Source organism: Antennarius striatus, chromosome 19 (assembly GCF_040054535.1).
Source record: "Antennarius striatus isolate MH-2024 chromosome 19, ASM4005453v1, whole genome shotgun sequence".
In the NCBI taxonomy this organism is placed as follows: Eukaryota; Metazoa; Chordata; class Actinopteri; order Lophiiformes; family Antennariidae; genus Antennarius; species Antennarius striatus.
In genome coordinates this window covers 13,505,096-13,527,476 of record NC_090794.1, presented here as the reverse complement: position 1 = coordinate 13,527,476, position 22,381 = coordinate 13,505,096, and the positions used below count along the sequence as shown (strand labels likewise).

Here is a 22,381-nt window from a genome sequence, read left to right as displayed (position 1 = left end):
CTTGTGGCTACATTAATAAAATGAACGCATATGTTACAAATTTATTATCGTTCCACTCACCAACAGACTTTATTTAAACTTCGGTTTAAAACGTTTTTATTGAATATCTACTTTGTAGAAAATATCACAGTACAAAGTAAGAAGCATTTTCCAAATGGGATGTACAAAATTATTTTGTTTTATAGATTTAATTTGATTGATCACATTTACATTACTATTAAATTTTCATTTAAATAAGTTTAAAAGCTTATTTTCAAAATCTTTGTCAAACACAAATATCGCATATTAGAAGTGAGGGGAAAAAAAGTCATTCTTATGAATGCAGTGTTTAGGACTACAACGCTTCCATTCAATTCTGTAAATATTTTTTAAAGTCTTTAAATGTTGTCGTCATTATTTCTCTTGTGTTTCCCTGCTTGTTTTCATATGATTCTATTTGACAATAACAAAGAAGTGGCCGGACGACTTTGTCAATAAAGTTTTTGAATTTAAAAAAAGCGCTTCAGCAGCTAGCTGTCAGGAGCGGCTCCTCAACAGGAGTAACAGTAACTAAAGTAACTCCCGGTTGTGTTTAACAGTTCCAACGAAACGTAACTCAACATAAGATTTCCTACAAACACAATAATAAGGTAAGAACGGACTCAGATATTAACACAACATTATTTATCTAAGTTGGCTTTTGTAGAACTTCGGAGCTGGGGCGGTTAGCTGTCGTTAGCCGACGCTAGGCCCGAGCTAACGTTAGCTTCAATGTTATTTTAAAAACAAGTTCATTCAGTCGCTTTAGAGAACTTTACGACAAGCTCGTTTGCGGCAGATGAGTGCATAAAACTGATCTACTCATCGGCAAAAGATCATTTTATTATCGTTGGTTTCTTTACTGTTGTGCTGTTTGCTGGAAGTAAATTCAGTTGAATGTAAACTAGCTGTGTGTCATCGCGGAGCCTCAAGAACTGCCTTAATTATCATGATGATGGGAACCGTCATCATCACCATCACAACTGGTTAGTAGTTGCGTTTAGTTAGTTTAGCCTGGTTAGTTACTGCTTAGAAAGTAATTGGTTACGGTTGAGGATTTTGCATTTTACGTCTGGTTTCAGTCGGTCAGTGGTCAGGTGACTGATTGTCCACCAAACCTGCATTCAACCATCCAAAGCGTTTGTCGTGACCAGGTTTCCTTTTTGTTTCAGTATCCTGTGTTGTGTTGTGTTGTGTTGTGTTGTGTTGTGTTGTGTTGGACTGGAAGTGAACGTGTTCCCTCAAGTTTTACAGACTAATGATGGAAACAGAATACAAAACACTGTTCCCAGCTGTGCTCCATTCCATACTGCCTATTAAATGACAAATGAACTTGATTAGACTTTAAATATATTTTTCTGCAGCTTAATGTATGTCAGGATTCTTGCTTTATAACTTATCCCTGACTGTTGAAACTTTATAACTTCAGTCATCAACTGTGGATTCAAAAAGTGCACTTCAGAAGATTAAAAATAATGTCACATTGATAATTTCCCTCAGAATGATTAAGTCTTTGTTTTTCTTGGCTTTTAATGATCTGATATATTTTTTCTTTCTCCCCTTTATTTGCTCTTTCTCCTCATTTGGCAGAACGTGGGAATTTTCTCACAGCATATTCCTCAGCAAGTCTCTACCTTCTCAGCGTTGGAGATGTCGGAGGATCATGTTCACTGTATGTCCTGTGTTAACCAGAGATGCACTATCAGACCTCAACCAGGAATTTCTTGTGATATTATCTTCTGTCCTCTGCTGTGTGGGGCTGTATTTCACTCCTGCAAAGTAAATGAACACCATCTTTTGTGCCCGTTGTTGAGGGTCCCCTGCTTGAATAAGGCCTATGGCTGCCCGGCTAAATTGGTGCGCAACCAGATGTATGCACATCTCGAAGTGTGTCCGGCTGGAGTGGTGTGTTGCACCATGGAGTGGAACAGGTGGCCCATTAGCAGCCTAGACTATACTTCGTATGAGAGCCTGAGCCATGGTGTGGAGAAAGTGGAGCAGCTGGACATGGCTCTTGCCCTTCAGGACCAGCGCACGCTCCTGGAATCCCTCAAAGTCATTGCTATTACACCTTCTGCAAAGGGAGAACCACATACCCCTGCTACCAAGGAAAATATTTCAACAGACTCAGCTTCTCCTTTACCAGTTCTTGAAGGTTCCACTGATTTTGAGTTTTCTTTACAGTCATCATCTTCTGGTCAGCAACAGTCTCACCTACCAGGGTCTGCTAAGGAGAGAATTCTCAGTGGAATCAATGGCTTGAACAAAGACAACTTCAGTGAACTGTATGAGGCCACAGCTGAGACTGCAAGAAGCTTAGCTGCTGCTTTGGAATTTGTGAGCGGTGCCAGTACTGTTGATGGAAGCACATTTGGTACAAAAAAAGGGACTCCTGTGCAAAGGAATAGATTTAACAATGGAGACCCTGAAAATGGACAGGAAGACAGAGCATCTGAAGTTGCACAAACATCGCATGAAAGTGAGAAAGCGCAGCAAAACGTTTGCTCTGACTGTTGGAGAAGAAATGCGGCCTTGCAAGAAATGGGTCAAAAGACATCAGACACAACACATGGACCCCTACCAGTATCAATGGAGATGGAGACCAGTGTTGAGACTGTCTGTCCTGTTGTGAATCAGGAATTAAATGCCCGGCTTTCTCAGGGGGCAGTCATGCCTTTGATGGCATCTCCAGCACACGTCAACCAGGGTGTGGCACAGCGGGCTGGTCATGTGGTTCTGGATGACAGGGGACTGGTTTTACTTGGAAATCATCTATCTGAGGATAAGATCCACTGCTACCAGTTTAATATGGGTCAGGGCCAGTGGTCACTACCTAAGGAACAGCTATCTTTCCTTAAAAGTGACTCATTGTTTAAAGTACAACGCACAATGGAGGACAAGGCAGTGGATACTTCAGACTTGGAGCAAGTTGATGACCCCATGGGTGTGGGAGAGATTGATCTGATCACAGCAGCTCTGCTCTTCTGTTTAGAGGAGTCCAGAGAGTGTAGGAGGATCTCTGACACAGTTTATGTTGATGGCTACCATGTTGACTTTGGCACACAGACTTTTACTTTTCCTGCTGCAATCCTGGTGACCAACACTAGAGTCGGTGACATGTCTTCTGCATCTGCTTGTGACCACGCTGCACCCCAACTCCCCTATCCCAGCCCTTTCCGAATCCTCCGTCTTGGCCTTGTCCTCGAAGCTTTAGAGGTTGAAGCTGTCCCGCATAACCGCTACCTCCCTGCCAACCCTCATTACCAGCACATGTTCCCCTTCATCTGTGGTCAGTCATTCCGCCGTGACCAGTTTTCTTCACATTTCAAAAATGTCCACAGTGATATTCATGCTGGTCTCAATGGTTGGATGGAACGCCGCTGCCCCATGGCGTACTACGGCTGCACATTTTCCCAGCGTAGGTTTTACCCAGCTGCTCAAGGGGCAGTGGTGATTCATGATAAGTACCTCAGGTCCTTTGGGGTTCAGCCTTGTCCCAAATCAAAATTTCCCGGCGACTCCCAGTCTGACCAGTTCAGTGGGCTTCCCACTGAGATACTGTGGCGCATTGCAGGATTCTTGGACAGTTTCAGCCTCTGCCAGCTGTCCCTAGTTTCACGGACAATGAGGGAGGTGTGTGCCAGTCTCCTCCAGAACCGGGGTATAGTAGAGCTGCAGTGGGAGCGATGCCCAGCTGCTCCCGGTAAGGTGTCTTGGCAGATCAAAAATAGAGTGAGTAGAAAACCTGTATTGTAAGTCTAATGTATGCCAGTGTTTTTAGACCAAAAACGAAAACATTAAATCACAAATGAAAACGTGTGTCATATCTAATGTACCGTTTGAAATTCTTTTTTTTCTTTTTTTTGTTGAATTAATTTGCTCATGAAACAGTAAAAGCAACAGTTTGGCTGTTCTTAAAAGAGTACAATACATTCCTGTAGTCTCTGCTCATTATCTGGAATCTGCTAGCCTAAAATAATGCTCCTATGGGTGCCTGAAGATTGCACATAACACACCAGTAGAAACCCTTGTCAAAAAATTATTTTCTCTTTTTCTAAAAGATCTTTCAACATTTGATGTTACAGGTGTGGAGATTCAGCACTGCCTTCAGTCCGGTGTTGTCCTGGGGTTTCAGCGATCTCCCCAGCATGTCAGAACATCTCAAGAAGTGCCAATTCAACGTAGTGGAGCGCAACATACAGCCCGTACCTCTTCCTGCCATGTGTACTGCACGAGACGGACACTTGCTACGTCACGTCCTGCGTCACCTTAACACCTGACCAAATAATGCTCTATGTGAGGAAGAAAATGTGCTTTAAATATGATTAACACATCCTCAATGACACTAAAGTTTAAAGAAGCCTTAATTAAACTGTATTCAGTGACGGATTTACATTTTCAATAATCAACATGTGCAGAAAACCACATTAAACAGTTAGCTTTGTATGTACTTATGCTGAAACTCACCTATATTCTGGTAAGGTAATATGTTGTCTTGACAAATAAGCACTTTAGAGTCATATTATTCCACAGACGTATTGAGAAAATGGATTCCACGTGTTTTCACTATCTTGCCTTTCAGTAATAGCAATTGAATAAAAGCATGTTGAGTATTTTGCACTATTTCTGTGTGACGGGGTTAAGCCAGCACTTTCCACGTTCCTTCCTATCGACTGATGTTGATACGTGACCCTGATAAGACTCTGATCCTGATTGTTGGCAATCCAGTTTGTCTGTCTTTGAAAGATTATATTTATAATTTTGTGTTGTAAATATATATTTGTGTGTATAGCCAGATAATACATTTAATTTAATAAAGTCTTTGCAGCCTTTTATATATGTGTCTTTAAATCGGTCTATCCCAGGTTTATCTATACCAGAGCAGGGGTGTCAAAGTTCTTTTTACCGAGAGCCACAGCAGCATAATGGTTACCCTCAAAGGGAAATTATAACTGTAAGACTATAAAAGTAGAGCGGTTAAACTAATACTTGATGTTAAATAACAGTATTATTTATTCAAATTAAAATTTTTGCAAATCTTTTTCCATAGATGTAAAAATATAGTGGTGTGAAGACATCTTTGCTCCCTCCATGATTTAATTTTTTCTGCATGTTAATCACATTTAAATGTAAATCGTTAAAAAAAAAGTATCAGTGAAAGACGACACAAGACTAAATGCAGTTTTTAAATGAAGGTTTTTATTAAGTGAAAAAAAAATCCAAACTTACATGGTCCTGTGAAAAAGTGATAGACCCCGTTTTAACATAACTGTTTTGTCACACGTGAGTTACATTTTTTTAGCCACAACCAGGCCTGATTACCGCCACACCCATTCTCACTAAAGAAATACAGAAATCCCTTGTATAAGTGCAACTTACACTGTACTTCTCAAATACCACCAGCATGTAAATGTCCCCACCCATGAAATGAACACTTTGGATCAAGGCTTTGAACCGGTTCATGGAACGAATAATAAAAAAACAGAAACTTTTGGTATTTTGTCAGGAACTAAACCGAATATGTTTTAATAATCCGGAATAGAATCAGAACAGAAAATAATTGTAACTGGTTAATACTGTTTTGGGTTTTTTTTAATTCTTCAGAAAAATATCTGACCTCATGTTTCACTTCCTGTCATTCACTCAATGCGTGATGAGAGAGGCCTTTTCCTGGACCAGCAGTCGAGGAAAAGGCAGTCTCTCAACCTCGATTTCATTCATAACAGGTAAAAATTGAAGTCTGTTGATCTTAAAAAATATTTGATTTAGACATTAACTCTTTGGCTGCCAGTCATTTTCAGTGCAGTGTGTCCCCGCACTTTGTAGTAATTAATCTCCTTTGGTGGACTTCCTCTGATGCTCCGGACATTTATCTGTGTTTCTTTCTGTTCTTGACTGATCACAAGATGTTTTGTTCAGAGCTTCACATATTCACTCCTCGGTGAGCTCTGACATACACAAACTTTGTTCCATCATAAGCTGCCACAACTTCTCCGTCTCCCTGTGATTCTCCATCCTCTGCTCCATAACTGGATCAGCACTGTTGTTCTGTTTACTGTAAGGACAAATCTACTGTATGTTAGCTAAATGCCTTAATTCCCAATTTTTAAAGTCCTGAAGCTACCTACCTATTAATATTCACAAAGGACGTTATTAACCGAATTGGGAACTATATATTTTTTGTTCTAACCAGTTCAGGAACGACAGTTCTTGGGAGGAACATAAAACCTGAAACGTCACAATACTTTTTCTGTTCGGAACGAACTGATTGGCAAAAAGATTCTGGTTGAAAGCCCTGCTTTGGATCATGTATACACCAGCATTAAGGGGGAATATAAAGCTGCCCCCTGCCCCTACTTTGGTCACTCAGACCACATGTCCCTGTCCCTAGACCCAGTATACAGACAAAAACTCAAGCAGTCAAACTCAAAAGTCTCGGAAACCTCGGAAAACCAGGGTTTGTGGTTTCACAAAGTTTAGCAGGTGCCTCACAACTCTAATAAGCCATTATTAATGGAGCCCTGATTCGACGAGTCACCATGACGACGGACAAGAAGTGCTCCTTGTACTTTACGGCAGTCACAGTACAAATTTTAATGTAAGACAGTATACAGAATACATTTTGGGAAGAAAGAGCAACAGTGTTGTGTATGCAAAGAAGAGGAAGATGCCATGTAAGACAATGCATAAGATTAAATGTAGTCCGTTGCAATCACGTTAAAATTAGGGAGGGAAATATCTTTATTTTAATTTATTTTATTTAGGTGCGAGAAGCGAACATGGCAGCAGCTGAGAATGAAGTATAAAAACATTGTTCTCACAGCTCAGACTTCTGCATCATTTTGTGGGAGTATCTCCTCATTTTGTTTGTCTGATATTGTACAGTACATATTAAGTGGACATTCGACTGTTCAGTTGTTTTATCGTTAACATAGCTCTATCTATCTATAATACTCTTTTCACACACACAATTGTGTGCTCCAAATAGAAGGGTTATTCATAACTGCAAGCCTTTGGAAACTCCAGAGGCACCAGCAGCTTCAATATGTACAATATGTTCCAACACATTAATGAGCTCAGGGAACCCTTAGGAGAAGCTTTGACAGGCCTGTGCACTGACATAAGCCCACTGCCATTAGAACATTTTAAAGTAATCACTGAATGTCTAAAAGTGTTGTCCTTTTTAATGATGCCCCAGTTAAGATGTCAGAGAAGAGAGTGTCTCAAACGTCCTTCCTCTTTTATTGATGCTGCACCATGCACTGGAGAAGGAAGGAGTCTGAGCAGATAGTTAAAGGAGAAGCTATCAACTTAGCAAACAATGAGCACCATGTTACTGGTGACATTACTTGATTCAGATTTAAAAAGATTGTTTCGCCCCAATAAAGCAGCAGATGCTCACCTCTGAATGTGCTGCTGCTGCTATGCATAATGGTGCATCTTCCTCCTCTTCGTCATCACAACAGTACATATCAGAAACTTCTCAGCCTGTGACTCAAGGTAATGTGTACATACTAATTGTATACATTCTAATTGTGGGCCTAATTTGTCACTGTTTTTCTATCTTAGGAAGAGAACTGTGCAGTCATTTGGATAACAAAATCCTTCAGACAAGCACCCAAACTGTCACTGTGGACGTAACGGTGGACCTCCAAGTCTACCTGGGTGAAGAAAAAATTAGAAGGTTGGAGAACAACCTGAAGTATTGGGAAAGACAGAAACATTTTTATCTTAACTTGAATAAATTTACTGTAGCTTTTCTGTGTACCTATGCTCTGCAAAATGGTGTTCTTTAAAGGTCCCATATTATACTCTTTTAAATTAGTTTCACATAGCTGTCAGATGTGTCTGTGTCTGCGCCATAAAATAATAATGAATTCTGTCTGTCAACGCCTGGCTTGACTGTTATATACCCTTCTCATGGAGAGGATGTGGCTAACAATAGCATGGGCTAATGTTTACAAGCCACGTAGCCGGCACGCTGTTGAAAAAAATGAAACACAACCACGGTCTCTTCTGTTCTGCTTTGGCTAGGACAGAATACAATCAGTCATTTTAATGTGCACAAACAACAGCTGAGCAACTCGCGTGTCTTGATCTAAGTGATGACATTGCAACACACTGCTATCTTACAGAGAGGAGAGTGTTCTTGCACAGATGGGGCCGACATATGCAAATCAGTCAGTTTAAATGAAAAACATGTCCCAGTAAGACAAGCACAATCACATCACAACCCTCTCCCCAATTTGTTTCAACATTCCCGTCTATCTTCACTGAGGAAAAGACAGGAGACAGAGCTGGAGGTAGCAGAGATGAAGATGCTGAGGTTCTCTCTGGGAGTGACCAGGAAGGATAGGATCAGGAATGAGTACATCAGAGGGACAGCACATGTTAGAGGTTTTGGAGATAAAGTCAGAGAGGCCAGACTGAGATGGTTTGGACATGTCCAGAGGAGAGATAGTGAATATATTGGTAGAAGGATGCTGAGTTTTGAACTGCAAGGCAGGAGGCCTAGAGGAAGACCAAAGAGGAGGTTTATGGATGTAATGAGGGAAGACATGAAGGTAGTTGGTGTGAGAGAAGATGACTTGACAACAATAACTACAACAAGTGCATGCACCAAACCTCTGCTGGATAAACTTCAGGGAAACATCAAATGTGCACGAATGGGGATTAAACCTAGGAAATCCCGCGGTATCTATCTGCCCAATGTCAATTCAAAGCCTTACACACCAAAGTCATGCACTGTTATTATAATTAATCTGCCTGTTTTATATGTATTGTCCACTTGAAGACACAGTAGACAAATGAAGCACCTTTGTTGTGTTTCCTGTGATCTTTGTTATTTGTGCATTGTTAATTCTTTACATGTTTCAATATGGCATATTGCTAAAGCTAAGTCAGTAATGTGGCACTGTCTCTTTAGAGAGGTGTGCTGTGAGTCATGTGACCACCGTGACCTAAACCTAACCCTAACCTCTTATAGGTCTGATATACTGCTGGCCATGTGAACCAAGTCCCTGTGTTCGTCATGAAGGGACGAGACAGCCCAAATACTCCTAAAGCCCCCCCCCCCCCCCCCCCATAAGATGCCACAAGAGACGCGGTTGAAAATCTTCTCCAAACCCACCCATGTGGACCGACTGGGCAAACTCCCATGAATCCTAAAGTATCTGATGGAGAGTGTGGAGGTGGTCGAGTGTTACGTGACTGGGACAAAAATCACATTGTTCCGCCCCCCCGAATGGCTATCGGTGTAATCCTCTTCTCCAGTACCCTGGAATAAACTTTGATCAGGAGTCTGAGAAGTGTAATCCCCTTTAACAGAAGCGCACCACCCCAATCTGCCAATCCAGAGGTCCTGTCCCCAACTGCCGTACAGTGATGGAGAGAAATGTCAGCCAAAACAGTCATCCTTGTACATCCAGGTACTTGGGGCACTCAGGGTGAATCTCAGCCACCAAGGAGTCTGGCAACCGCTTGGGTGATGAACAAGACCTCTGAGACCTCAGCCTCTGCTTCCTCTATGGAAGACATAGTAGTGGGATTTGAGCTCCTCAAAGAATAAATTTCACTGCTCAACAATAAGCTCAGACGCTCCATGCCTCCACTGCTTTCCTCGCCTGAGGTGCCACATGGTTACTAAACTTTCTTCAAGGGCAACGATGGTACTCCTCCATGGCCTCCCCCTATTCCTCCTGGACTGTAGTTTTTGCCTCCACAACTGCTTAGCCAGAGTACGCTGAGCCTACCTGCCAGCTGCCTCTGGAGTACCATGAGTCAACAAGGCTCAGTAAGATTCATTCTTCAGCTTGACTCCATCCCTTTTTTCCAGCATCCACCACTAGGTGCTGCCTCAACAGGCACCAAACACCTTCCAACCAACGCTCAGAGCAGCTGTTTTGACAATGGATTGGCGCAGCCTCCCATAGACTCTGGGTGAATCTCTCCTGGAGGAGGGAGTTGAAGACTGCACTGCCAGAGGGCTTTAGCAGACATTCCCAACAGACCATTATGACATGTTTGGGCCTGCTCAGCCTGTCCTGGATCTGTCTTCTTCCAGTGATCCAACTCACCACTGGGTGGTGGTTGGTGGACAGCTCTTCCCTCCTCGTTACCTTAGTGTATTGGGAAAGACAGAAACATTTTTATCTTAACTTGAATAAATTTACTGTAGCTTTTCTGTGTACCTATGTTCTGCAAAATGGTGTTCTTTAAAGGTCCCATATTATACTCTTTTAAATCAGTTTCACATAGCTGTCAGATGTGTCTGTGTCTGCGCCATAAAATAATAATGAATTCTGTCTGTCAACGCCTGGCTTGACTGTTATATACCCTTCTCATGGAGAGGATGTGGCTAACAGTAGCATGGGCTAATGTTTACAAGCCACATAGCCGGCACGCTGTTGTAAAAGATGAAACACAACCACGGTCTCTTCTGTTCTTCTTTGGCTAGGACAGAATACAATCGGTTATTTTAATGTGCACAACCAACAGCTGAGCAACTCGCGTGTCTTGATCTAAGTGATGACATTGCAACACACTGCTATCTTACAGAGAGGAGAGTGTTCTTGCACAGATGGGGCCGACATATGCAAATCAGTCAGTTTAAATGAAAAACATGTCCCAGTAAGTCAAGCACAATCACATCACAACCCTCTCCCCAATTTGTTTCAACATTCCCGTCTATCTTCACTGAGGAAAAGACAGGAGACAGAGCTGGAGGTAGCAGAGATGAAGATGCTGAGGTTCTCTCTGGGAGTGACCAGGAAGGATAGGATCAGGAATGAGTACATCAGAGGGACAGCACATGTTAGAGGTTTTGGAGATAAAGTCAGAGAGGCCAGACTGAGATGGTTTGGACATGTCCAGAGGAGAGATAGTGAATATATTGGTAGAAGGATGCTGAGTTTTGAACTGCAAGGCAGGAGGCCTAGAGGAAGACCAAAGAGGAGGTTTATGGATGTAGTGAGAGAGGACATGAAGGTAGTTGGTGTGAGAGAAAATGACTTGACAACAATAACTACAACAAGTGCATGCACCAAACCTCTGCTGGATAAACTTCAGGGAAACATCAAATGTGCACGAATGGGGATTCAACCTAGGAAATCCCGCGGTATCTATCTGCCCAATGTCAATTCAAAGCCTTACACACCAAAGTCATGCACTGTTATTATAATTAATCTGCCTGTTTTATATGTATTGTCCACTTGAAGACACAGTAGACAAATGAAGCACCTTTGTTGTGTTTCCTGTGATCTTTGTTATTTGTGTATTGTTAATTCTTTACATGTTTCAATATGGCATATTGCTAAAGCTAATTCAGTAATGTGGTACTGTCTCTTTAGAGAGGTGTGCTGTGAGTCATGTGACCACCGTGACCTCTTATAAGGAAGTGGTTTCACTAAACTCAGCCTCAACCCACTAAGAAGCCAATTGGTGAGTCCTTGCATTTCATTTCTTTGTCTGCTTTATGTTACATGGTGTATATAGTCACCTATTTGTTACTGCACTGTGCTTTCATCTGGTTTTTGCTTGTGTAAGTTGTGGAAGATGTGAATACTTTGGTATATTTCTCTTAACAGTTTAGTGGCTGATAAAGTTAGAGGTTGACAACATGCCTTAGATGCATAACGTGAGGCTAACACCTGGATTTGTGTCTTTGTCATCTTGTTTGTGTCCTTCATTGTTGGGTTTCTTCAGTTTTCAAATGTTTGATTGGTTTTAATTGTGTGCTGTGCTTGCTGGTTTGCCGCCGAGCAACATGGGAGCTGTAGTCTACTAGTCGCTAATACTTATTATGATTATTGCATTATATATGTAGCGGTCATTGATGCTTTTGTGACGAAATAATGAGTTGTTGTGTTTAATATCATTGCTTATTATTATTGTAATCATATAAGTGAAACATTTCCTTTCTCAAGGTTTCAGTTTTATTACCTACTTCTGCTAATAGTTCCACTAAACTACTATAGCTGCTGTTAATCCCACAATTTCAACTGCTACTGCTGCTTTTGACAAAGAAAAAATAAAATAAAAGTGGAAATTGTTGCGTAACATCCTTGGCACACCGGATTGCCCTTCCTGTTGGGTGAAAAAATGGAACGTCCGTCCATCCATCCATCCAGCCATCCATCCTTCACTACTTATAAAAGTCATTAGTGTGATGACTCGAATGATTTCCATTTATTGAAGAAAAAGAAATGCACTGTAATGTCCCCTAGTAGAAATGTTTTTTTCACTCTTAATGTCTATTTTAAACATGCATGTATATACAGTATATCTGTGTGAGGCTATTCAGTAAATCTGTCAATACCACATACTGTCCCCCGTAGCCATATATTGAAAACCTGAAAAACTTGCTTACATAATGTCTCCTCTCAGGGGGAAGGTGGTGTCAAATAGATTCAACGGCAGAGAAACAAAGCAACAGCGAGCCTCACATCAGGTAGGAGGAAAATCTATCCAAGGTATGTTTAGATGAACATGCAGTGTCAATTTTGGTTGCTTGAATACAGTAATTCATATGAAACCATTCATTTTCTTTTAGTTATTTTCAAACAGTTGTGTGACCATGGCTGAGTACAAGTTAGAGTTGACCACAGGTAACATGAAAAATGCTGGAACATGGGATCACATCTTCCTCACATTATTTGGAAGTCAAGGCCAGAGCGACAGAACTGAGTTGGATAACTATGGTCTTGACTTTACAACAGGAGCAGTAAGTTGAATCAAGTTTGATGGACCTTCATGGACCAAGTTTTATCAGTTTCCTCCCTATAAATGATCCTAAGAATGGGTGCGGATTATTTCCTGTTTTGTATCAGATTCTTATTGTCATGTGGTATTTTCCTTTTTCTGTGTACATGACTTTTGTGCATCGCTTTTCAGAAATCGGAAATCTTTTGTCATTATATAGTACAAGAACCACACAATGACATTTTGTTAGCACAGCCTGTTAGTGAGGCACCACTTGATGCTGCACACAATGTACTACATGCTCCTGAATTTTCTGAGCAACTTACTGTTCTCGTAGGTTCTGTTTGTTGGTGTGCATTTGGCATTTTCTTATTTTATGAACTTAAGGATTTGAATATGCACATTGGATTAAGGAATTATAATATTGACCTGCACAGCCCTATCCCTGCCTTCACTTGTCATCTGCAGTGTTCCATATTTAATAACTGCCCATAACGCAGAAGACATCACTGTCAAAAAAGTTCAAAACATCCCCAAAACTAATCAGTTCTAAACCGTAGGTGTAAGTGTGTGCCTGTGTTTGTTTTTTTAAATGGCTCTCCAATGCACTGACATGTTCGGAGCATTCCCCGCCACTTGCCCGTAGTCAGCTGGGATAGGCTGAAGCCAATCCATGACCTGCGAAGCGGAAGAAGCGGCTATAGACTTTTGTCTACATTAGCTATGGTTGCAGTCATTCCATTCATTTTTCTTGTAGACATGATGATTACACTTCTCTTGTCTACAAGAAAATAAGTAGAAGGATAGATCATACACTAAGTCTTTATGAAGCCGATTACATAATGGTGCTGTCCTTCCAATGTAGATAAAATGGAAGTCTGCGACAGACACGTGACTTAAAACATTTTAACAAACATTGCTTGTTCTTTGCTTATATTGATATTGTTGTTTATTCCAAGATCGGGACCTACACCATGAAAACCAGTTTGCCTCTGGGGAAACTCCTCCTGGTCAAGGTGGAGAAAGATCCTTTCTTTTATCTCTCAGAGGATGAGTGGTACTTCAGCAAAGTAGTGGTGACGACTCCAGAGGGGGAGAGGGTTCTTTTCCCCTGTTACAGATGGATCTCCAGGGGAGAGCTGGTAGAGCTGAGAGGAGGGAGAGGTCTGCTTTAAATTGCCTAAAAATGCTTAGATAATTACTGTACTTTGTTTCAATGTGAACAATGTAAAAACAAAAAATGTGTTTCAAAATGTATATTTTTACTGCAGCAATGAAAATTATGGAAGACGACCATTCCTTGCTGATTGAACACCGTCGCAAGGAGATGACTTCTAAAAAGAGCTTATACCAGTAAGTTAGGTGTGCCTTAGTTTGAGAGCTGCAGTTACAGTGGAATCCCAGAGGTGTCTGTCTCTTGTTTTCAGTAGCAATATCTGCTTGCTTGGTTTGTTCATGTTTATAGGTGGAAGACTCTGACTGAAGGGATATGCGACATCATCAGTTTCAATGATGTGACTGATCTGCCAGCTGAAATCCGCTTCTCTGATGTCAGATCAAGTGAAATTCTTGATACAAAGATGATAACGTAGGTCCACACAGACATACTTTAAACAAAACTCATTTCTAAAAGTCTTATTCTGTTTTAAGAAAAAAATATCTAATATTTGAAGAATTAATATCGGAGTTAAATACTGTTTTCTTTTTACCTTTTGCTTATCTTGTTTTATTTCAGTGGACTTGAATTAAAGATTAAGGGGCTGATCGGTTCCGATGGAAATTGGGAAAACATGGAAGACATGAAAAAAATCTTCTGGTTTGAAAAGACAGAAATGTCAGGTGTTGTTATAGTTTGTTTTTTTTACCATTTTCAGCAACACAGAATAACTTGTAATGCATAAGAAGTCACAAATACATTATATGGTTCACTTTAAAACTTAACACACACGTCTTCCCACTTCTGATAGTGTTTATGAAGCTCTGCTATGCCAATGAAGTCTGAGCAACATGGCAACTAGTATCGCACCATTTCAATGATTTCTGTGATGTTTTGAACTTGAACCTAATCAATTGCCATAAAAACATACAAATTGAAAAATAACTTAAAAGAACTAATACATTTTAGAAAATGAAGAGAACAAATACAGGGAAGTCCTGTTGAAGTCCAACATGCAACTGTAAAAGGTCTGATTTTCTGCTGGCCATGTGAACCAAGTCCCTGTGTTCATCATGAAGGGACGAGACAGCCCAAATACTCCTAAAGCCCTCCCCATAATATACCATAAGAGATGTGGTTGAAAATGTTCTCCAAACCCACCCATGTGGACTGACTGGGCAAACTCCCATGAATCCTAAAGTATCTTATGGAGAGTGTGGAGGTGGTCGAGTGTTACGTGACTGGGACGAAAATCACATTGTTCCCCCCCGAATGGCTATCGGTGTAATCCTCTTCTCCAGTACCCTGGAATAAACTTTGATCAGGAGTCTGAGAAGTGTAATCCCCTTTAACAGAAGCGCACCACCCCAATCTGCCAATCCAGAGGTCCTGTCCCCAACTGCCGTACAGTGATGGAGAGAAATGTCAGCAAAAACAGTCATCCTTGTACATCCAGGTACTTGGGGCACTCAGGGTGAATCTCAGCCACCAAGGAGTCTGGCAACCGCTTGGGTGATGAACAAGACCTCTGAGACCTCAGCCTCTGCTTCCTCCATGGAAGACATGGTAGTGGGATTGAGGAGCTCCTCAAAGAATTAATTCCACTGCTCAACAATAAGCTCAGATGCTCCATGCCTCCACTGCTTTCCTCGCCTGAGGTGCAACGTGGTTACTAAACTTTCTTCAAGGTCAACGATGGTACTCCTCCATGGCCTCCCCCTATTCCTCCTGGACTGTAGCTTTTGCCTCCACAACTGCTTAGCCAGAATACGCTGAGCCTACCTGCCAGCTGCCTCTGGAGTACAATGAGTCAACAAGGCTCAATAAGATTCATTCTTCAGCTTGACGCCATCCCTTTTTTCCGGCATCCACCACTAGGTGCTGCCTCAACAGGCACCAAACACCTTCCAACCAACGCTCAGAGCAGCTGTTTTGACAATGGATTAGCTCAGCCTCCCATAGACTCTGGGTGAATCTCTCCTGGAGGAGGGAGTTGAAGACTGCACTGCCAGAGGGCTTTAGCAGACATTCCCAACAGACCATTATGACACGTTTGGGCCTGCTCAGCCTGTCCTGGATCTGTCTTCTTCCAGTGATCCAACTCACCACTGGGTGGTGGTTGGTGGACAGCTCTTCCCTCCTCATTACCTTAGTGTCCAAGACACCCAGAGGTCCGATGACAGGACAAAACCGTCTGTCATTGACCTCCAGCCTAGGGTGCCCCAGTGCCGTGTGCACTTATGAACATCCCTGTGCTCAAACAAAGTGTTGGTTATGGACGAACGGTGACTAGCATAAAAGTCACTGCTCATGTGAGCATTGAAGTCCAAGAGAAGAACAATGGAGTCCCCAGTCAGAGCATTATCCAGTACCTCTCCGAGGCAATCCAAGAAGGGCAATAAGTGCAAAATGAAACTAGACTGTCAAGGAAAACAAAGTAATTTTGTAATATTACCTTTAACAATTTCATCATCTTTTGCACTTCAAATAACATTTTATAATGTTTCGTAATACTTTCCAGAGTATGTTGCAGAGCACTGGAAGGAAGATGAATTCTACGGATATCAGTTCTTGCATGGAATCAACCCCAATGTGATCAAACGCTGTTCAAAGCTTCCCTTAAACTTTCCGGTCACAGAGGAGATGGTGAAGCCATTCCTGGAAGAGGGAACCTCTCTTCAGAGGGAAATTGAGGTATGGAAGATGAGTGGTTTTGCGTGAATAATAGTCTTTGCTTTAAAAGACAAACCATTTCGAGTGTACGCACTGTATTAGACTAGAAAACCTGTGAAGTTCTTATACCTGAAAATTTATTACAAACATTTTAATTCTGTTTTCCCCAAACAGAAAGGTAACATCTTCATATATGACCAGAAGAAGATGGATGGGATACCAGGTAGAGTCTATGATGGTCAACAACTGCTTGTGACTCCTGGAATATGTTTGTGCTACTCAAACCCAGGAAAGAAACTGGTGCCAATAGCAATACAGGTATTTCACTGATATGCACGGTGTAGGTTAAAGAAACCTGAATCCATTTGTAATTAAGTGAACTGAAAACAACAAAGGGAAAAGTTATTTAATGTTCAATGTTTTTTTCAATCAAATTGATGCAGTTTCACTTAAGCTGTTTACATTTAGATATTTTTATATTTATATATTACAGGTAATTGCGTTCAGAAGTCCTGGTCTATAAAAGCTTGTTTTTTTTCCACATTCCAGTTGCATCAACAACCTTCTGAAGAGAACCCCATCTTCCTGCCCAGTGATCTGGAGACGGACTGGCTGTTAGCCAAGATGTTTATTAAAAATGCAGACATCATGGATCATGAGTCAGTCCACCACCTCATGAACACTCACTTTCTGGGAGAGGTCTTTGCTGTTGCCACTCTCCGCTGCTTCGCTGAGATTCATCCTCTATACAAGGTATGAACATGTCCCAGTACTGGTGCACATTTATTTCAATTTGTTTCATCTAGATTGGTGATCTAATGCTTTTTTTATATTGTTTGACTTCTAGGCTTTAGGAGGTATCTTTGACAGTCTATATCATGTTATGTGTTTTACTTCTCAGTCCTAAAAATACAACAAGCCCTGGCTCATGATATTGATAATGTAAAGAAAATAAGTTCTAGATATTCTCAGAAATCTGCTGTTAAATTTTAAAATGATTAAATCATTTAAAATTATTTAATTTAATCATTTTAAAATGCAAGGATGTTATTTAATCACCATTTTTATTTTTGAAATGCTAGGATTATATTTACCAATTCCATGGGATTATGGTGAGTAGCCAAAAACTCAAATGGAATTGGTGTATGAGGAATATGAAGTCAACCCCCATAAAGTCAAGTAGATTACAGTTGATGAAGCAGAGTTCTTGTTATTGACACTTGCACAACCTTCAGAGAATGGTGATCTTTCCAGGGACTCCAACAATGGTCAGGATCTTACAGAAAGATGCCTAATCTACAATATTAAACGCAGTCTTGGGATTGAAAAAGGGAATGTAGAGGTGCCTGACTTGGTGGAACTTGTGCCTTCTTAATGATGAGATGGAGAACACAGATCTGTCCTGTCATGGAGTGATTTGGCCCGAAATCCATTTATTGATGCCTTTTAATGTCTTAAAGCCAGGAAAAAAGTATACCTGTGATAATCATTCTTGGTATGAAAAGAATTGTGATGCCTGTGCTTACTACAGACAATCTTATCATCCCTGTTTCATGAAGGAGAGTATGATTTTGGGTCCAGTGTTCTAGGGTGCACTCAGTGTTCATCTGGTCGTGTATGTATTGGTAACAATGATTGAAAGTTTCCTTTCTTAGCTGTGGACGAGGGAAGTCAGTCATTCACTGATTGGGGTCCATCCAACAAGACACTACCCAATATGTCCTGGTATTGACATGGCAATGCCATAAAGCTCTGTCATTTGGGCCACTCCAGATGTAGCTGTGATTGCCCTCTGTTCTATTGTTCTATTGCCAGTGAGATTTACATATTCCTGCAATGGAGATGCTGTAATACTATTAATGAGATTCTAAGTTGTCCTATAACTCGGTGTTCATGCGTGTTGAAAGTCCATTGCTGAAAGTAAAGATGGCCTCTGATTGCGTGGTTAGGCCACATGCATGCTCTATATTTTATAATGATCTCAGTGTAATATATGCAATAAAACAAACTTTTAAAATGTGGACTTAAAAATACATTACGTGAAATAATATAAAAATTTGGCAAATGGAAATTGAAAGCAAACCAAGACAAAATGTAAGGTGTACTATATTTGTGTAGAATTGAAGAAAAGTTCAGAAAAGGAAACTTTGAGGCTTTGAGTAAGAAAACGAGTAGCCACAAGGACCGTCTGCTATATATTGACAATGCTTAAAGAATACTGTGGGTACTATCAGAGCATCAGGGTGGACAAAGGCCAAATACCTTATCAAGGAATTAATCAACTAACCTATTAAACTAAACCAAATCAAAAGCACTTCCTCCTGACTAAATAAATTGAAGAAAAGACTTGAACAGAACTGAAATGGGTGTCGTACTTGACAGTAATTTGACTTTAAGAATCCATCTGTTCAGCTGCTGTTTCCAAGCTTCCGGTACACTCTGCCTATAAACATTGGAGGCCGCAAAAGTCTGTTTGGACCTGATGGATCTCTGAGTAAGGTATGGCCTTTTGAAATGCAATAATTGAATATGAAGATGATTCCAGCAATATTCAGAATTTCAAAATTCCGTTTGCATTTTTTGTTTAACAGAGCTCACTTGGATATGATGGGATAATAGAGCTCATGAGGAGGTCTCTTGCTGAAATGACCTACAGCTCACTCTGTCTACCAGAGAACATCGCTGCACGAGGACTGGAGTCAATCCCAAATTTCTACTACAGAGACGATGGCCTGAAACTGTGGAACATCATCAACAGGTACCTTTGAAGAGCTCATCTCACTTCTGTCTACATAGCAGTGTTTGGGAGTTAATAAACATGATGTTTAGCTAGAATCTTGTTAAATACTGCATATATACTGAATTTACTAGATGTCATAAATACATTGACACTGTTTTTACTTGGTGAGTTACAAATTTTTTTTCTGTTTTTGGAAGAGTTTTTAGTTGAACATTTACCACTTTTACACTAATTTTTTCCACGACAATAAAATACTCATTCAGTAACCCTGTCTCCTTTTCAACCCCCTGAAATTGCATGTCTGGACACGAGTCAATCCAATGTTCTAAAGAGAAGCCAGATGAATAGATTTCTGTTTTAGGTATAGTCAGGTAATACCAACTAGCCCTGTGATTTAGTCTTTGTGAAAGGGATCGTTGTGTTACGGACAGCTTAGGTCGCAGGGATACTCTGGGAGCCTCACTGGTGGATGGTATTGTGAGATTCAAAAACACAGGATAAAATGTTAATAATCCTTTTTATGTGCAAGAAAGTACCACCGATGATAAATCTGACACAACAGAAGTCGATAGTGTTTCGGCCATTGCTTCTAGACACCTCAACCTGAGGAAGGGCCAATGAGGGTAATCAAGTTAATTCTCTCCTCTATCCTGCCATTCTCACCCATATCCTTCTTTTTGGAAGACCAGTGTCTGAACAAACCAAATTAAACATTGAATAGAATTTTGACTTGCGAGAGACTAGCAAACTTTCTTTGACATAAACTGTTTGGAGAGTTTATATTTTCTTCCTGCGACTGTGTGAGTTCCCTCCATATTCTCTGTCCTCCTCTTGACAAAGAAATTAATCGAACCCACAACCTTCTTGACGTGAAGCAACAGTGCTATCCACTGTGCCACCATGATGGCCTTCTGAGAACTGAAATCCTTTTTTTTGTTTCCCAGGTTTGTGAAGGCAGTAGTGGAGCACTACTACCCCTCAGACAGCGAGGTCTGTAAAGATCCTGAGCTGCAGGAATGGATCAATGAGATATTTATACATGGCTTCATGGGAAAAAAAGACTCTGGTATTAAACCTAATTAATTCATAAATACAGTCAGCATGTAGAGTCATTCATAGTAGATTGAAGTTTTCCCAAAACATGGAATACAAACGACCAACTAATGATGCCATGTTAACAATAGGGTTTCCAGCATGTTTCCATACTGTCCAGGAACTGATCAAGTTCATCACAATGATTATTTTTACGGTGACTGTTCAACACGCTGCAGTCAACAATGGACAGGTAAGGCAAAGGATTGTCAAGTTTAAAGATTAATTTATGAAACGCTTCCAACATATGTGAAAAGTAACAGTTTTATCCATTGCTTTCCTTCAGACAAATATTTAAATGCTTAAAATGTACATCATCCTCATGATAACATAAAAGCATTGTTACGTTTTTTTTATTTTTGTTCAGTTCACAGAAATATGATACATATTGTTTGTCTGTAAAATGTAGTTTGATTACTGTTCCTGGACACCCAATGCCCCGCTCCTTCTGCGCAAACCTCCTCCAGCCATTAAGGGGCAGACAACCATGCAGACAATCTTGGACACACTACCAAATATTGGAGAGACGGCCGTCTTTGTAGCCATGGCTAGGCTGCTTTCAGAGAAGTTCAGTGATGCGGTAAGTTTAGCATTTCACAAACTCTTATTAAAAGTTGTAAAACAAAGTACTGTCATTCACATTTACTGTATTCCACATATGCAGGTTCTTTTGGGTGCATACCCCTATGAGAGATTTGATGAACCTGCTATCAAACAGATGATTCAAGAATTTCAAGCTGAGCTGTCCAACCTCGGTGGAACCATTACAGACAGAAACTCTAAGCTTGATGTGCCCTACACATACCTCCATCCTGCCAAAATAGAGAGCAGTGTAACTATTTGAAAGTCTTAAGGAACCAGTCGGCATTAAGCCATTGTAACCTAAGATTTTTCGACATGTCTTGGATGCTTGTAGACGTGTTCTACTCTGTAATACATGCAGTCGGTGGGATTTTATGAGATGTTGCATGCTGGTGTTGGGCTATGTAATGTGAAGTGGTACGGTAAGATACAATATGAACATATGACTGCTTTTAATAGTATATGTTTTTGCATTGTATTGGGTTTGAAAAGTTTCTGACAGCTGAGTTCTACTGTTGGTTCTGTCATTATTCAAAAAATTTGTGTAATGTGTCGTGTTTTCACTAAACATTGTTCATAAATAGTCAGCTGTAGAGTCATTCCTCAACCTCGATTTCATTCATAACAGGTAAAAATTGAAGTCTGTTGATCTTAAAAAAATATTTGATTCAGACATTAACTCTTTGGCTGCCAGTCATTTTCAGTGCAGTGTGTCCCCGCACTGCCAGCACTTTGTAGTAATTAATCTCCTTTGGTGGACTTCCTCTGACGCTCCGGACATTTATCTGCGTTTCTTTCTGTTCTTGACTGATCACAAGATGTTTTGTTCAGAGCTTCACATATTCACTCCTCGGTGAGCTCTGACATACACAAACTTTGTTCCATCATAAGCTGCCACAACTTCTCCGTCTCCCTGTGATTCTCCATCCTCTGCTCCATAACTGGATCAGCACTGTTGTTCTGTTTACTGTAAGGACAAATCTACTGTATGTTAGCTAAATACCTTAATTCCCAATTTTTAAAGTCCTGAAGCTACCTACCTATTAATATTCACAAAGGACGTTATTAACCGATTTGGGAACTATATATTTTTTGTTCTAACCAGTTCAGGAACGACAGTTCTTGGGAGGAACATAAAACCTGAAACGTCACAATACTTTTTCTGTTCGGAACGAACTGATTGGCAAAAAGATTCTGGTTGAAAGCCCTGCTTTGGATCATGTATACACCAGCATTAAGGGGGAATATAAAGCTGCCCCCTGCCCCTACTTTGGTCACTCAGACCACATGTCCCTGTTCCTAGACCCAGTATACAGACAAAAACTCAAGCAGTCAAACTCAAAAGTCTCAGAAACCTCGGAAACCCAGGGTTTGTGGTTTCACAAAGTTTAGCAGGTGCCTCACTACTCTAATAAGCCATT

General features: G+C 40.7%; 2 protein-coding genes across 2 annotated transcripts; both read left to right on the top strand.

The window, feature by feature from the left end:
• The first annotated feature begins 490 nt into the window (after positions 1 to 490).
• LOC137613295 (F-box only protein 30-like) lies at positions 491 to 4,853 on the top strand. The gene is made up of 3 exons (XM_068342392.1): positions 491 to 629; positions 1,609 to 3,750; positions 4,104 to 4,853. Exons 2-3 carry the CDS (start codon positions 1,669 to 1,671, stop codon positions 4,296 to 4,298), a joined length of 2,277 nt encoding a protein of 758 aa, XP_068198493.1. The 5' UTR covers positions 491 to 629; positions 1,609 to 1,668; the 3' UTR covers positions 4,299 to 4,853.
• A 7,739-nt stretch (positions 4,854 to 12,592) lies between these two features.
• On the top strand, positions 12,593 to 21,222 carry LOC137613544 (hydroperoxide isomerase ALOXE3-like). Its single transcript, XM_068342857.1, has 14 exons — positions 12,593 to 12,739; positions 13,677 to 13,881; positions 13,989 to 14,070; positions 14,183 to 14,305; positions 14,453 to 14,556; positions 16,395 to 16,567; positions 16,721 to 16,864; positions 17,096 to 17,299; positions 18,959 to 19,045; positions 19,138 to 19,304; positions 20,231 to 20,352; positions 20,471 to 20,571; positions 20,788 to 20,958; positions 21,043 to 21,222. The coding sequence occupies exons 1-14, from the start codon at positions 12,593 to 12,595 to the stop codon at positions 21,220 to 21,222; spliced, it is 2,010 nt and encodes a 669-aa protein (XP_068198958.1).
• The last annotated feature ends 1,159 nt before the right edge of the window (positions 21,223 to 22,381 follow it).

Coding starts and splice junctions, on each gene's coding strand:
- LOC137613544 (XM_068342857.1), top strand. CDS start 12,593: ATGGCTGAGTACAAGTTAGAGTTGACCACAGGTAACATGAAAAATGCT. Junction 13,882..13,988: donor AGAGCTGAGAGGAGGGAGAG/GTCTGCTTTAAA, acceptor TTTTTACTGCAG/CAATGAAAATTATGGAAGAC. Junction 19,305..20,230: donor CTGTGGAACATCATCAACAG/GTACCTTTGAAG, acceptor TTTGTTTCCCAG/GTTTGTGAAGGCAGTAGTGG.
- LOC137613295 (XM_068342392.1), top strand. CDS start 1,669: ATGTCGGAGGATCATGTTCACTGTATGTCCTGTGTTAACCAGAGATGC. Junction 3,751..4,103: donor CTTGGCAGATCAAAAATAGA/GTGAGTAGAAAA, acceptor TTGATGTTACAG/GTGTGGAGATTCAGCACTGC.